We start from the raw sequence: 16,460 nt of genomic DNA on the forward strand, positions 1-16,460 counted from the left end.
CAATTGTAAAAACTTGGGCTGTTTGTGCACATTGGTCATGAGCCCCTCGTTGATTGCAGGCAGAGTTTAATTATTTCTCAGCTCCAACTTAAGGGTCAGTAATGTGGCCTCTGATGGAGAGTCCTGGAAATAAATGTTGGAGATCACTGGGCTGGGGTATGTGCAACAGGAGGGAAAGGAGGGGGCTGACAGCAGAAGGGGACGGGGAGGGTGAGTGTCTGCAATTAGGGAGACTATCCGTGTGGCAGGGGTACGTATGGCTGAAGGTCAGTTGATTGCAGGAGAGGGGAGGGTGCATCTGTGATTGGGGAGGGTGAGTGTTGGCTGCATTTTGGGAATCGAAATTTATCACCCATTTTGTTTTAACAGCACACATCTCTGACAAATTATGGGAGACCAAAGATTGATGGTGAATTAAAAGTCTGCTCCATAGTTAACCGAACAAAACAGGATCGGTGAGTGTGCCCCAGGTTAAAGTTCAGTGTGTGTGGGAGCCGTGCCCCAGTGAGAGTCAGTGTGTGTGGGACTGTACCCCAATGAGAGTCAGTGTGTGTGGGAGCCTGTACCCCAGTGAGAGTCAGTGTGTGTGGGACTGTACCCCAATGAGAGTCAGTGTGTGTGGGAGCCTGTACCCCAGTGAGAGTCAGTGTGTGTGGGACTGTACCCCAGTGAGAGTCAGTGTGTGTGGGACTGTACCCCAATGAGAGTCAGTGTGTGTGGGAGCCTGTACCCCAGTGAGAGTCAGTGTGTGTGGGACTGTACCCCAGTGAGAGTCATTGTGTGTGTGTGGGACTGTACCCCAGTGAGAGTCACTGTGTGTGTGGGACTGTACCCCAGTGAGAGTCAGTGTGTGTGTGGGACTGTACCCCAGTGAGAGTCAGTGTCTGTGGGACTGTACTCCAGTGAGAGTCAGTGTGTGTGTGTGGGACTGTACCCCAGTGAGAGTCACTGTGTGTGTGGGACTGTACCCCAGTGAGAGTCACTGTGTGTGAGGGACTGTACCCCAGTGAGAGTCACTGTGTGTGAGGGACTGTACCCCAGTGAGAGTCAGTATGTGTGGGACTGTACCCCAGTGAGAGTCATTGTGTGTGTGTGGGACTGTACCCCAGTGAGAGTCACTGTGTGTGTGGGACTGTACCCCAGTGAGAGTCACTGTGTGTGTGGGACTGTACCCCAGTGAGAGTCACTGTGTGTGTGTGGGACTGTTCCCCAGTGAGAGTCACTGTGTGTGTGGGACTGTACCCCAGTGAGAGTCAGTGTGTGTGGGGGACTCTACCCCAGTGAGAGTCAGTGTGTGTGGGGACTGTACCCCAGTGAGAGTCAGTGTGTGTGAGACTGTACCCCATTGAGAGTCAGTGTGTGTGTGGGACTATATCCCAGTGCGAGTCAGTGTGTGTGTGGGACTGTATCCCAGTGAGAGTGTGTGTGTGTGTGTGTGTGTGTGTGTGTGTGTGTGTGTGTGTGTGTGTGTGTGGGACTGTATCCCAGTGAGAGTCAGTGTGTGTGTGTGTGGGAGCCTGTACCCCAGTGAGAGTCAGTGTGTGTGTGTGAGAGCCCGCCCCCCCAGTGAGGGTCGGTGCATGTGGGATCTGTACCCCAGTGAGAGTCAGTGTGTGTAGGAGCTGGTGGAGATAGAAATGAAGTCTCATGCTTGTGTTTTTTGTGTTATTTGAGGTTTTTTTTGGAATGATCTGGAATGTTGCTTTTTGTCTTCCAGATACTTGTTTCTGTTTGATAAGGCAGTGATTGTGTGTAAGAGGAAAGGATATAACTATGAGCTAAAAGAGACCATTGATCTACAGGCTCATAAAGTAACTGATGATCCAATGAACAACAAGGACTTACGAAAGGTAACTGTGTGAATCCCTGACTCAGTCTCTGGGCTTCAGAAAGAAGCAACATACTGGTGCAATGGCGTCACCGTCTTCAGACTGTATGGTAGATTGGCTGGAGACATCAGTGATGGCTGTGTTACGTAGGGGTGTGGATGATTTGATTCTGTTAGTGAAGCAGGGGTAGATTCAAAGAAATTTACAATACAGAAGGAGGCTTTCGACCCATCATGCCAGTACCAGCTCCCGATATCCAGTCCCATCCCCAGCCCTAGCTTTTATAGCCTTCTAACTTCATCCTTTCTAATATATATCCAGCTTTTTTTTTGAAACCTATGGAATCCACCTCCACCACTCTCCCAGGCAGATGTTTCCAATTCCTAATATCTCTGAGTGAAGAGATTTTTCCTCATCTCACTCTTAGCTCTCTTGCTGACAATCTTGAAATTGTGATCCCTAGTTACAGACTTACCAACTATTGTGAACAGAATATCCATTTTTACCCTGTCAAAATTGTTCATAATTTCAAACACCTCAATAAGGTCACCCCTTAACCTTATCTGCTCTATGGAGAATATGTTCAATCTCTCTAATCTTTCCTTTTATCTAAAATCTCTCATTCCTGGTATCATTCTAGTAAATCTCCTTTGAACTTTCTCCAGGGCTTTCACATCCTTCCGTAAATGAAATATCCAGAACTGAACACATTACTCCAAATGTGTTCTGACCAACGATTTGTAGAGTTGTAGCATCACTTCCTCACTTTTATACTCTGCCTCTGTTTGTAAACCCAATGATCCTTTAAGCATTCTTATTAAGAGGGTGGGATTAGGTTATGGGTGAGGGGGTGGTGGTGAGGTGTGAGAAGTTTTAGGCAATTGCAAATGATGGTGTAAGCTGCGCTCCCAGGCCCACATACTGCTCTCACTTTCAAAGTTTAAACAAATGTTCATGATTCTCAGCAACACACCCCTCACTGTTCATTCACATCTTGCTCCCCATGTCCTTTTATTTCATCCGCCGCCGAGTCTTTCCCATTCACTTTCACCCACCCGTGTCGTCTCTTCTCTGCTTTACCCCCATGACTCCACCTTTCTATTTCAGCCATTTCCTCCATGTCCCTGTTTCTTCCCCGTGCCTCCCCCTCTCTGTTTCAGCTGCCCCCTCCATGCCCCCCTTTCTGTTTCTCCCCCGTGTCAACCCCCCCCTCTGTTTCAAACACCCTCTCCATGTTCCTCCGTCTGTTTGTCCCCCGTTTCAAACCCCTCTCTGTTTCTCGCCTGTGTCTCCACCTCTCTGTTTCAATTTCCCCCTCCATGTTACCCTGTTCTGTTTCTTTCCCGCATCTATCCCATACGTCCACCTTTCTGTTTCAACCATCCAGGGGAGGTGATGGCCTAGTGGTATCATCGCCGGCCTGTTAATCCAGAGACCCAGATAACATTCTCGGTACCTGGGTTCGAATCCCACCACGGGAGATGGTGGAATTTGAATTCAATTAAATATCTGGAATTAAGGATCTAATGATGACCATGGATCCATTGTGATTGTCGGAAAAACCCAATGGTTCACTAATGCCCTTCAGGGAAGGAAACTGCCATCCTTACCTGGTCTGGCCTACATGTGACTCCAGACCCACAGTAATGTGGTTGACTTTGAACTGCCCTTTGGACAATAAGAAATGGGCAATAAGTGCTGCCGAGCCAGCGACACTCTAATCCTGTGAATGAATAATAAAAAAAATCCCCTCCACGTCCCCCTGTTTGTTTCTGCCCCGTCTGTGTCTCCCCTGTTCTGCTCCTCCCCCACGTCTCCCCGTCTCTGCTTCTGTTCCATGTCTCCCCCTTTCTGTTTCACACTCACGTCACCCCCTCTCTGGGTTTCCTCTGTTTCTGTGTTTATTCATTCCAGTTCTCATTTGCCCAAATTTATCTCTAAAGTTGATTTTAAAATTTCTGGAATACAAGGATGGTTCTTCCTGTGTGTCACCTTGCAGTGAATATCATGAGGATATTTAACTAAATAGTGCATCACAATGGGTCCTGACTGGGTCCTCTGGCAAACTCCTGACCTCCTGCACTGGCTGAAAAGTACAAACTCAGCCCAGGAGAGGTGAGTGTCACTGTGATCCACATGACTCCAAACCTTGCTGGGCAGCTTCCCACAGCGGGTTTTGCTGCTGGGATTTATTCAGTCTCTTGCAGAATGTTTGAAGCTGGTAAAAAAAGGAGGAACCGTGAATACAGTAAATTCCCTCATGCTACTTGCTGATTGTTCAGGTTTGATTAACTCTGATACTCTGCTGATTAATTTCTCTGCTGTGCTTTTCCACGCCTCCCAGTCTCATGGCAAGATGGTAAGTTGCTGTAACTAAGCTGCTGAGAAATCGCTGAAAAAACATTGTAATAGTTAACGCTGCAGGTTAATGGTGAGTGATAGCCCAGTGATAGTTAACGCTGCAGGTTAATGGTGAGTGTTGGCCCAGTGATAGTTAACGCTGCAGGTTAATGGTGAGTGATAGTCCAGTGATAGTTAACGCTGCAGGTTAATGGTGAGTGTTGGCCCAGTGATAGTTAACGCTGCAGGTTAATGGTGAGTGTTGGCCCAGTGATACTTAACACTGCAGGTTAATGGTGAGTGTTAGCCCAGTGATAGTTAACGCTGCAGGTTAATGGTGAGTGTTGGCCCAGTGATAGTTAACGCTGCAGGTTAATGGTAAGTGTTGGCCCAGTGATAGTTAACGCTGCAGGTTAATGGTGACTGTTAGCCCAGTGATAGTTAACGCTGCAGGTTAATGGTGAGTGTTGGCCCAGTGATAGTTAACGCTGCAGGTTAATGGTGAGTGTTAGCCCAGTGATAGTTAATGCTGCAGGTTAATGGTGAGTGTTAGCCCAGTGATAGTTAACGCTGCAGGTTAATGGTGAGTGATAGCCCAGTGATAGTTAACGCTGCAGGTTAATGGTGAGTGTTAGCCCAGTGATAGTTAACGCTGCAGGTTAATGGTGAGTGTTGGCCCAGTGATAGTTAACGCTGCAGGTTAATGGTGAGTGATAGCCCAGTGATAGTTAACGCTGCAGGTTAATGGTGAGTGATAGTCCAGTGATAGTTAACGCTGCAGGTTAATGGTAAGTGTTGGCCCAGTGATAGTTAACGCTGCAGGTTAATAGTGAGTGTTAGCCCAGTGATAGTTAACGCTGCAGGTTAATGGTGAGTGATAGTCCAGTGATAGTTAACGCTGCAGGTTAATGGTGAGTGTTAGCCCAGTGATAGTTAACGCTGCAGGTTAATGGTGAGTGTTGGCCCAGTGATAGTTAACGCTGCAGGTTAATGGTAAGTGTTGGCCCAGTGATAGTTAACGCTGCAGGTTAATGGTGACTGTTAGCCCAGTGATAGTTAACGCTGCAGGTTAATGGTGAGTGTTGGCCCAGTGATAGTTAACGCTGCAGGTTAATGGTGAGTGTTAGCCCAGTGATAGTTAATGCTGCAGGTTAATGGTGAGTGATAGCCCAGTGATAGTTAACGCTGCAGGTTAATGGTGAGTGATAGCCCAGTGATAGTTAACGCTGCAGGTTAATGGTGAGAGTTGGCCCAGTGATAGTTAATGCTGCAGGTTAATGGTGAGTGTTGGCCCAGTGATAGTTAACGCTGCAGGTTAATGGTGAGTGATAGCCCAGTGATAGTTAACGCTGCAGGTTAATGGTGAGTGTTGGCCCAGTGATAGTTAACGCTGCAGGTTAATGGTGACTGTTAGCCCAGTGATAGTTAACGCTGCAGGTTAATGGTGAGTGTTGGCCCAGTGATAGTTAACGCTGCAGGTTAATGGTGAGTGTTGGCCCAGTGATAGTTAACGCTGCAGGTTAATGGTGAGTGATAGCCCAGTGATAGTTAACGCTGCAGGTTAATGGTGAGTGTTGGCCCAGTGATAGTTAACGCTGCAGGTTAATGGTGAGTGATAGCCCAGTGATAGTTAACGCTGCAGGTTAATGGTGAGTGTTGGCCCAGTGATAGTTAACGCTGCAGGTTAATGGTGAGAGTTGGCCCAGTGATAGTTAACGCTGCAGGTTAATGGTGAGTGTTGGCCCAGTGATAGCTAACGCTGCAGGTTATTGTTAACCTGGTGATAGTTTGTGATGCTCGTTACTTGTTGACAATTTGTGCAGCACTGGGTATGTAACCTTTTTGAAATGTGGTATTCTGTCAGATTCCGACGGTCACAGTCCTCCCAGTGGTTTATACAGGGAATAAATAGAAGAACTGAGTGACAGGTCCAGCAGGGCATTCATTTGGACCCAACACAAAGCAAATGTTAGGAACTATTCACACAACTGGGCGAATAGGGGGAGGGTCATCATATCTAAAGTCATCCTTAAAGGATTGCCTAAGACAAAGGATAATATTAAGCTGCAACTGCTGGACTCAGGAGAGATCAGAGCAGGGAATAAAGTGATGTCTGGCTGACACGGCATTGGGGTGATTGGAATAGATTACTGCAGGGCCAGGGATGGGAAGCTCCAATAGGAAATAGTGCATCCGGGGATTGCATGAAAATTGAGGAAAGCTTCTCTGTGCATATTGACAAATCTGCATGAAGTTTGACTCGTGATCAACTCCACACAAATGAAGATTGTTCTGCTCCTGGATGGTGGATTGCCCACCCTGGGCTGTGGCATTGCCCCCCGCATGGTGAATTTCCCCTTGGGTTGTGGCATTGACCCTGGAAGGTGGATTGCCTCCCCCTCCCCCTCCCCCTGGGTGGTGAATTGCCCCCCTGGGTTGTGGCCTTGCCCCCCTGGTGGTGAATTGCCCCTTGGGCAGTGGTCTTACCCACCCCCCAGGTGATGAATTCCCACCCTCCCCTACCGGGCGGTGAATTCTCCCCCTCCCCTGAGGTGGAAAATCCAATCCTTCCCACCCCCCCATCCCAGGCAGTGAATTCCCCACCCCAACCCCGATTTGCCCCTTGTGCTCCGATTTATGGAATCAGTGTGCCTGATATTGCTTCCCTGTCTTTATAACCTGTAGTTTCGCTGTTTGTGTTTTTCAGTGGTCCTACGCCTTCTATTTAATTCACCTTCAGGGGAAGCAGGGATTCCAGCTGTTCTGTAAAACAGAGGAGATGAAGAGGAAGTGGATGGAGCAGTTTGAAATGGCAATGTGAGTCCTGTATCTGCAGTGACAGGCTGACTGCTGTACTTGATCCAAACTGAAATTTCACTCTCTGAGCAACTTGGCGAGTAGCTGTCATGCCATTACTCGCAGCAACCAGAATACATTCCTTTCCCATGAAATGATATGTGGGTCAATTTAGTGAAGCGGAAAATCTGTGGAAGGTGGAGTTCAGTGTTAGATGATCCAATCTGAACAGCAGATAGTTCAGAATATTTCTGAAGCGGGGAGGAGTGGAGAAATTTGAGGATCCAGATAACAGTTCATTTAGAGTTAAAAGTGCAAAACGTTAACACCACGTTGCTCTTCATCTCAGTGGAACTGAATAATGTAAGTGTCAAAGTGATGTTCGACAGCGGAATGAGCGGTTTTTAAACTCCATTGAGACAGGCTGTTCGGCCCACCAAGCCTAAACTGATGCATGATACCTTTCTAAACAAAAGACCTTTTGCCTCTATTTGGTCCGTATCCCTTTATTCCTGCCTGTTCATGTATTTGCCAAGATGCCTCTCAAATATTGTTATTGTTTTCACCTCCTCCACCTTCCCTGGCAGCGCATTCCAGCCATTTACCACCCTCTATGTAAAAAAAAACTTATGTCTCACATTTCATTTAAACTTTCTCCCTTTTAACTTAAACCTATGATCACTAGTAATTGACATTTCTACCTTGGGGAAAAAGACTCCAATTATCCATTCTATCCACTTCTCTCAGAATTTTGTAAACTTCAATCAGTTTACACCCTCATTCTTCAATGTTCAACTGAAAACAAACCAAATTTTTTGAATCTCTCCTCATTGCTAATACCCTCCAAACCTAATCAGTAATGCAGCTCCCCCATTTCATTTACATCCTCTCTACCTTGCGTGAAACAACAAAATCCCAGAACGTTAAGCTGCTGGCTTTATCCCTGTCTCCACCATGCCTCTGACATAACTACAACATCTTAGTCTTATCTATTAATCAAAATTAATTTGCCTTACCTGTCATACTCCTTGCATTAAGGTTAGATTCCCTACAGTGTGGAAACAGGCCCTTTGGCCCAACAAGTCCACACCGCCCCTTGGAGCATCCCACCCAGACCCATCCCGCTATAACCCACAAACTGAACCATAACCCTGAACACTATGGGCAATTTAGCACGGCCAATCCACCTGTCCTGCACATCTTTGGACTGTGGCAGGAAACTGGAGCACCAGGAGGAAATCCACGCAGACACAAGGAGAATGTGCAAACTCCACACAGACAGTCACCTGAGGGTGGAATCGAACCCGGGTTCTTAGTGCTGTGAGGCTGCAGTGCTAACCACTGAGCCATCGTGCTCCCCAAACATACCTCAGACCACCAGTCCCACTGTGTTCAGTAACCTCCCCCTTGTGATCTTCCTCTTAGTTTTACTGAGTCTTAGTCTCTGGCTCCTCCTTAGTCATTTCATTTGCTGACCAACTGCTCTGGTTCCCACCCCACATGCCACATTAGTTTAAACCCTACCGAGTAATATTAGGAGGTATCAATCTTGGAGACAGTAGGTGCAGATTCACCAGAGAGATTCCAGGTATAAAAGGGTTAAATTATAAGGACACTTAGACATTTTTCAAGAAATATTCATTCTTACCAAAGTATTATGTAACATTAATCCATGTTAAAATTAATTGGCTGGTTAGATGCCCATTCCACAAGTTTATTGATGCATCTTGCAATTTGTTTCAACACTCAGTATTGACTTTCCCCAATTTGGGGTCATCGGAAAATGCAGAGGTTGTGAAACAAAAACAGAAATTGCTGGAAAAATTCAGCAGGTCAGTCTGCATCTGGAGAGAAAAACAGAATTAATATTTCAAGTCCAGAGATTGTTCTTCAGAACAGAAAGGTCATTGGACTCAAAACGTTAACTCTGTTCCCCTCTCCACAGATGCTGCCAGAAGCTGCGTTTTTCTAGCACTTCCTGTTTTGGTTTCAGATTTTAATTTGGAGTGATTGGAAGCAGAAGTCCCAGAGCTGATCCTTGAGGGATTCCATTTCCAATCTTTTGTCATCTTTATGCTTTACTCCAACTGTCTGCTTTTGGATTTTCATTCACTTAGCTGCCTAATTCTGCTAATTTCTCCCGATCTGTGTACTCTGACTGTATTCATTAGTTTATAATGTGGTACATAATCAGAAAGGCCTTTTGGAAATCTTAAAAAAAGTTACACTTACAGTATTACCTTCCTTTGGTCTCTGCTCTCTTTTGAAAGAACTCAATCAATTGGTCAAATAAATGTCCCATTTTGCAATCCATACTGACTATTCATTATTATCTCACCAACCTCACCTCCATAACTAGCTACCCTACCCCTACGGTGCTTCCTTGTCTGTTGGTAGCTCCATTCTACCACTCTCCATTATAATTCCCTACCTGGGGTAGTGCATGAAAACCAAGCCCTGCTATTCTCCAGGTTTTCTTGTTGAATGGCAAAGCCAGTGTGAAGGGCTGAATGGCCTACTGTTGTTTGTATGTTTTAACGCACACTCAACAGGATTGTTCCCCCTCACCTCCTATTGTTAATGTTTGCTCCAACGTGGCCTGCAGCAACTGGATTTATCCCCTCTTTTTCTAAACTCTAGTTTGATAAAGCAGGTGTGTGTTCCTGTACCAGGAAAGGTCAGTGAAGGGTTGTTCCAATGGGATGTTTAAGATGATTAGAGCATAAAATAGGATCAATGGAGAGTCAGTATTTATTCTGGCTGAGGGGTGTGGCAGGGTCTATTTGGGAGCAACGGGGTACAGCTTTCAAACCCAAATTATTTAGGGATGATGTCAGGAAGCTTCTTCCCTCACGTGGGAGTGGAAATCGGGATCCTCCACCAGAAAAAAAAGTGCAGTAATTAAAAATTGTCTGAGCCAGTGAAAACTCTTTTTACGTGGATTGTAAGAAGAGCTAAGTGATCTACTCATGCTAGTCTGTGGTGGAGCAGAGGGGCTGAAAGGTCTCCTCATGTCAGTATGACACAGAGCAGAGGGGCTGAATGGTCTCCTCCTCTACCGCTGTGTGAACGACAGCAGACATCACTGTCATTGTCATTGAATCCTGTTCATCCTGCCTTCAGTCTGATGCCTTACAATGACAGCCATAGCTCTGTCTGTCCCAGAGCTGCTGGGTAACTCACACTGGGTCCCCATGTGTGTGTGTGGGGTATTCACTGATTCAAGTGAGTACGAGTATCACAAACCAGGCTCAGGGCAAAGGAGATAACAAAACTAATAGTTTCAATAAAAGGTTTAAGGAGCAGTGCTGGCTTTGTCTCAGTTAAATTCCTTCTTTTTCAGGTCAAATATTAAACCTGAGAAAGCGACAGCAAATTACCACAACTTCCAAATGACGACTTTTGATAAATTCACCAACTGCAAGGCATGTCGAATGTTGTTGAGGTAAGAGCAGGAGCTCAGGATCCATATTCCTGAGGGAATTCTCTGTGTGATTTTACCACTGGTCCATCTGATCATTGAATAACTGACTGACGTGTGTAGGGATGAGTTGTAGAGGGTCACACCCACATGAGCAGGGGTCGGGCAGGAAATGTAAAAGTATTAGAGGTAAAATATATTATGTTTGATTTAAAGGAACTATTAGCACAGGTCCTGGTGGTTCATCTGTGTTTTAGCAAAACATATGTGTTGGGCTGGAGGCTGATCTGTTTGGTCACTCATGCACAAACTGCGCCTTCTCCTCCATCTTTGATGGACTTACAGTATTTTCTGTTTGTGTTTCAGTCCCTTTGTTAATGTTCTTTTGTACTTTTTCCCCCCACAGAGGGATCTTTTTCCAGGGCTACCTCTGTTCCAACTGCGGTGCTGGAGCCCACAAAGAATGCCTGGAGACAGCAGCACAATGCAAGCTCAGTACGTAAAGCACAGCCAACACGTCTCCTGTATCCACCCACTGCAGGAAACATGAAGAACTGTCTTTCAGATTCTGCAGACCTGATTACTACTAACCACGCTTATTATATCTGGAGAGATAACCCACTAGGTTTAATAAAAAGATCCATCTGTACTGGCACAGGGGCTGTTTACTGCGGTGTAGTAGTAATGTCACTAGATTAGCCATCTACACCTTCAGGCTAATGTTCTGGGGATACACATTTCAATCTCACCATGGCTAATGGCAAAATTTAAATTGAATTAATTGAATGACACTTAGTACAATGGTGACAATCAAATCATTTTCAATTGTTAGTAAACCAATGCCCTTCAGAGAAGGAAATCTGCCATCCTTACCTGACATGGTCTACATATGACTGCATAAAACTGTTGTTGACTCTTAACACTCCTCTGAAATGGCCCAGGAAGTCCACAGTTATATTAAATAAAAACTGAAAGAACTGTGGATGCTTTAAACTAGGAACAAAAACAAAGTTGCTGGAAAAGCTCAGCAGGTCTGGCAGCATTTGTGGAGGAGAAAACAGAGTTAACGTTTCAGGTCCGGTGACCCTTCAAAACTATTCTGAGGAAGGGGCACTGGATGCAAAATGTTAAATCTGTTTTCTCCTTCACAGATTCTGCCAGACCTGCTGAGCTTTTCCAGCAACTTTGTTTTTGTCACAGTTATGTTAAATCTGTTACAAAGTCAATAGCAAGGAATAAAACAGAACAGACCTGAGCACTGCTAATGACAACAGTAACAGCCCTGTTGACCCTCCAAACTCCTCTTTAGTTGGGAGCTTGTGCCAAAACTGAACGTAAGAACCATGAACAGGAGTCTTTTCTCTCAATCATTTGTAGAATTTGTGCATCACTGGATGGGCCAGCATGTATTATCTGTCCCGAGTTGCCCTTGAGAAGGTGGTGGTGAGTTGCCTTCTTGAACTGCTGCAGTAGACCAACAATGCCCTTGTGGAGGGAATTCCAGGATTTTGACCCATCAACAGTGAAGGAACAGCGATATATTTCCAAGTAAGGATGGTCAGTGGCTTGGAGGGGTTCTTGCAGGTGGCAGTGCTCCTATATCTGCTGCTGTTGTCCTTCCAGCTGGAGTGCGTTTGGAAGGTGCTGACTAAGGATTTATGATGAATTTCTGTAGTGCACCTTGTAGATATTACACACTGCTGTTACTGAGTGTTGATGATTGAGGTAGTGGATGCTTGTATATGTGCCAATCAAGTGGGCTTCTTTGTCCTGGATGATGTTGGGCTTCTTGAATGTTGGAATGCACTCATCCATCCACTCAGCATGCACCTGATTGTGACTTGTCGATGGTGGTCAGGCTTTGGGGAGTCAGGAGGTGAGCTACTTGCTGCAGTATTCCTAGCCTCTCTGACCTCTTCTTGTCACCGTATTCATGTGGTGAGTCCAGTTGAGTTTTTGGTAGAGGATTCGGTGATGGTATTACCATTGAATGTCATGGGGCTGTAGTTAGATTCTCTATTCTTGGAGGTGGTCATTGCCTGGCATTTGTGTGGCGCAAATGTTACGTGTCGCTTATCAGCCCAAGTCTGGATATTGTTCAGATACAACAAGATCTGGACACGGATTGTTTCAGTATCGAAAGAGTCAGGAGTGGTGCTGAATATTATGCAATCATCAGCAAACATCCCCACTTCTGACCAAATGATAGAGGGAAAGTCATTGCTGAAGTAGCTGAAGATAGCTGGGGCTAGGACACAACCCTGAGGATCTCCTACAGAGATGTTCCGGAGCTGAGATGACTGATCTCAAACAACCACAGCCACTGGAGCGTTTTCCCCCAATACCTTTCGTTGGCTTTCGTTGACGGGGGAATTGAGTTTAACAGCCACGAGATTATGATGCAGCTCCATAAAACCCTGGTTAGACCACACTTGGAATATTGTGTTCAGTTCTGGTTGCTTCATTATAGGAAAGATGTGGAAGCTTTAGAGGGGGTGCAGAGGAGATTTACCAGGATGCTGCCTGTACTGGAGGGCAGGTCATATGAGGAAAGATTGAGGGAACTAGGGCTTTTCATTGGAGCAAACGAGGATAAGAGGTGACTTGATAGAGTTGTACAAGATGATGAAAGACATGGATAGAGTGGATAGTCAGAGACTTTTTCCCAGGGCGGAAATGACTATTACGATGGGTACATAATTTTAAGGTGATGGGAGGAAGGTAGAGGGGAGATGTCAGAGGTAGTTTCTCCATAGAGGAATGCACTGCTAGCAGTGGTAGTGGAGTCAGACTTTTAAGTGACTCTTGGATAGGCACATGGATGATAGTAAAATGTAGGGTATGCAGGGTGGATTGATCTAGGTAGGATAATAGGTCGGCACAACATTGTTGGCCGAAGGTCCTGTACAGTGTTGTACTGTTCTATCTTCCATATTCTAGACCCATTGATTCCAGTTTCTCTAGGGCTCCTTGATGCCACACTTAGTTGAATGCAGCCTTGATGTCAAGGGCTGTTACTCTCACCTCACCTCTGGGATTCAGCTCTTTTGTCTGTGTTTGAACCAAGGCTATAATGAGGTCAGGAGCTGAGTGGCCCTGGCGGAACCCAAACTGGGTGTCACTGAGCAGATTGTGGCTGAGCTGATGCTGCTTGATAGTGCTGTTGGTCACATCATCCGTCAATTTACTGATAAGTGAGAGTATATTATGCGATGGTAATTGGCGGGGTTGGATCTGTCCCACTTTTTGTGCACAGGACATACCTGGGCAGTTTTTCACATTGTTGGGTAGATATCAGTGTGGTAACTGTTTTGGAACAGCTTGGCTCGGGGAGCACAAGTCTTCAGTCCTATTGCCGGAACGTTATCAGGGCCGGTAGCTTTTGCAGTATCCAGTGTCTCCAACCATTCCTTGATATCACTTGGAGTGAATCGAATTTGCTGAAGATTGGTATTTGTAATGCTGAGGACCACTGGAGGAGGCCAGTACTTCTGGCTGAAGATTGCTGAGAATGCTTCAGCCTTATCTTTTGCACTGATGGGCTGGGCTCTTCCACCATTGAGGATGGGGATATTTGTGGAGCTTCCTTCTCCAGTGAGTTTTTAATTCATTGTTTGGATGTGGCAGGACAGCATAGTTTATATTTAATCCGTTGGTTGTGGGATCACTTAGTTCTGTCTGTCACTTGCTGCTTATATTGTTTGGTGTGCAAATAGTCCTATTTGGTGGCTTCATCAGGTTGATACCTCATCTTTGGGTAAGCTTGGTGCTGCTCCTGGCACATCCTCCTACACTCTCCATTGAACCAGGGTTGATTCCCTGGATTGACATTAATGGTTGAGTGGGGGATATGCCGGTCCATGAGGTCACAGTGTGTTGGAGTACAGTCCTGCTGTTGATGGCCCACAGCGTCTCATGGATGCCCCAGTCTTGAGTTGCTCGATCTGTTCAGTCTCTCCCATTGAGCACGGGGATAGGGCCACACAACACGATAGAGGTTGCTCTCACTGTGAAGGTGGGACTTCATCTCCACAAGGACTGTGCAATGGTCACTCTTACCAATACTGCCATGGACAGATATGTCCACAGCTGGCAAAGTAGTAAGGATGAAATCAAGTGTGTTTTCCCCTCTTGTTGGTTCCCTCACCACCTGCCACAGACCTAGACTAGCAGCTATGTCCTTTAGGACCCGACCAGCTCAATCAGTTGTACTGCTGCCGAGCCACGCTCGGTGATGGACATTGAAATCTCCCACCCAGAATACATTTTGTGTCCCTGTCATCCTCAGTGTTTTCTCCAAGTGTTTGATGGGAAAGAGAACTGATACATTAGTTGAGGGAGGACGATACATGGTAGTCAGCAGGAGGTTTCCTTGTCCACGTTTAACCTGAAACCATGAGACTTGATGGGATTTGGAGTCAATGTTGAAGTAACTCCCTCCTGTCTATATACCACTGTGCCACCACCTCTGTTGGTTCTGTCCTGCCTGTGGGACAGGACATAACCAGGGACAGTGATCATGGTGCCTGGGATGTTATCTGTCAAGTGTGATTCTTTGAGTATGACTGTGTCAGGCTTTTGCTTGACTAGTCTGTGAGACAGCTCTCCCAATTTTAGCACTAACCCCCAGATGTTAGTGGGGAGGACTTTGCAGGGTCGACAGGGCTGTTTCTGAAATCATCTTTTCCAGTGTCGAGGTCAAAGCCAGATGGTCCGTCCCGGTTTCATTTATTTGTTCAGACTTCATAGCGAATGATGCAACTGATTTGCTTGCTAGTTCATTTCAGAGGGCATTTGAGAGTTATCCATATGGCTGTAGGTCTGAAATCACATGTAGGCCAGACTGGGTAAGGATGGCAGTTTCCATCCCTAAAGGACATAAGTGAGCCAGTAGGTTTTTAAGACAATTGACAGTGGTCATCATTAGGCTGTTAATTCCAGACTTTTTGTTTTATTGATTTCAAATTGACCATTTGCTGTGATGGGATTCGAACCCAGGTTCTTAGAACGTTAGCTGAGTTTCTGGACTAAACGTCTAGCGATAATGCCAGTAGCCTCTCCTGTTGGCAATTTAGCCCCTTGAGTCTACTCTGCTATTTCATATGATCATAGCTGTTCTCGTCTCAGCCTCAATTCCTCCTTCCTGCCTGCTCCCCATTAACCCTTCAACCTGTTGCTAATAAAAATCTATCTCTGGTTAAAGGGTTACGGGGATGGGCGGGAAAGTGGAGTGGAGGCTGAGATGAGATCAATTGAGTGAGAAGTCACAGATTCAGGACATGCAGTAAGATTATTTCAGACTAAGATGACCCAAAGTGTCTTCACTCTGAGGGTGGGAAGCTTGTGCAATTCACTATCATGAAGAATTTGAGGAAATGAATATGTCAAAGAAATGTGAGAGTTTTTAGAGGCTGAATACATGAAGGAGTGTCAGGAGAACATGGGAGTATGGCGTTGAGGTAGAGGTTCAGCCATGAATATGTTGAATAAAGGAGCAGTCCTGATGGGCTGAATGGCCAACTCCTGATCTGGATCCTGTGAGGTCTCATGGCATCAAGTCAAACATGTGCAAGGAAAGCTCCTGTAGGTTACCAGCTTTTGCCAATGTATCCACCCACACTCAGCTGATGAGATTCTGTACACCTCTCTGTTGGACACTGTGTTGGAAGCACTGTAAATGTCCTCGGAAGGGTCTCTTGAAGGGGTGGGGGAGTTCAATGTCAATGGTCTTTTTTCATTTATTGATAGGACGTGATCACAAAGCTGGGCCAGGGGTACCTGCGCTGTGTGTCAGTCGCCTGCTTCCATGGTCACACTGCTGTGTCCCACTGCGCTGGGCCTGGTTGGCCATCTGCCAGCAGCTCCACGCTCAACACGTCCTTGCTAATGTTTGGACCACTGCCTCCTCTGCAGAAGAACAGCTTGATTAGAAAAGGGGAATAAAAACAAGTCACCAAAGCTCCAGAAGAATTAACAGTCAACAAATGCTAGGGAGGGTAGGAACAACTGGCAAGGGCAAAAGAATGGGAGTTTTCATGGAGCACAAGTCTGGTTTGTGACATGAATGCTGTGCT

General features: G+C 46.0%; 1 protein-coding gene across 7 annotated transcripts in view; it reads left to right on the forward strand.

Moving 5' to 3' along the window:
* The window catches only part of vav2 (vav 2 guanine nucleotide exchange factor), a 188,033-nt gene that overhangs the window by 137,749 nt on the left and 33,824 nt on the right, over nucleotides 1-16,460 (forward strand). For 5 of the 7 annotated variants that reach the window (XM_059638209.1, XM_059638210.1, XM_059638204.1 and 2 more), the window contains exons 13-18: nucleotides 370-455; nucleotides 1,718-1,850; nucleotides 4,174-4,188; nucleotides 6,877-6,986; nucleotides 10,309-10,410; nucleotides 10,793-10,881. In XM_059638209.1, the coding sequence (XP_059494192.1) occupies nucleotides 370-455; nucleotides 1,718-1,850; nucleotides 4,174-4,188; nucleotides 6,877-6,986; nucleotides 10,309-10,410; nucleotides 10,793-10,881 (535 nt within the window). The remainder of the gene's footprint in view (nucleotides 1-369; nucleotides 456-1,717; nucleotides 1,851-4,173; nucleotides 4,189-6,876; nucleotides 6,987-10,308; nucleotides 10,411-10,792; nucleotides 10,882-16,460) is intronic. The other 2 variants (XM_059638205.1, XM_059638208.1) reach the window with 1 other exon arrangement.

Source organism: Stegostoma tigrinum, chromosome 29 (assembly GCF_030684315.1).
Source record: "Stegostoma tigrinum isolate sSteTig4 chromosome 29, sSteTig4.hap1, whole genome shotgun sequence".
In the NCBI taxonomy this organism is placed as follows: domain Eukaryota; kingdom Metazoa; phylum Chordata; class Chondrichthyes; order Orectolobiformes; family Stegostomatidae; genus Stegostoma; species Stegostoma tigrinum.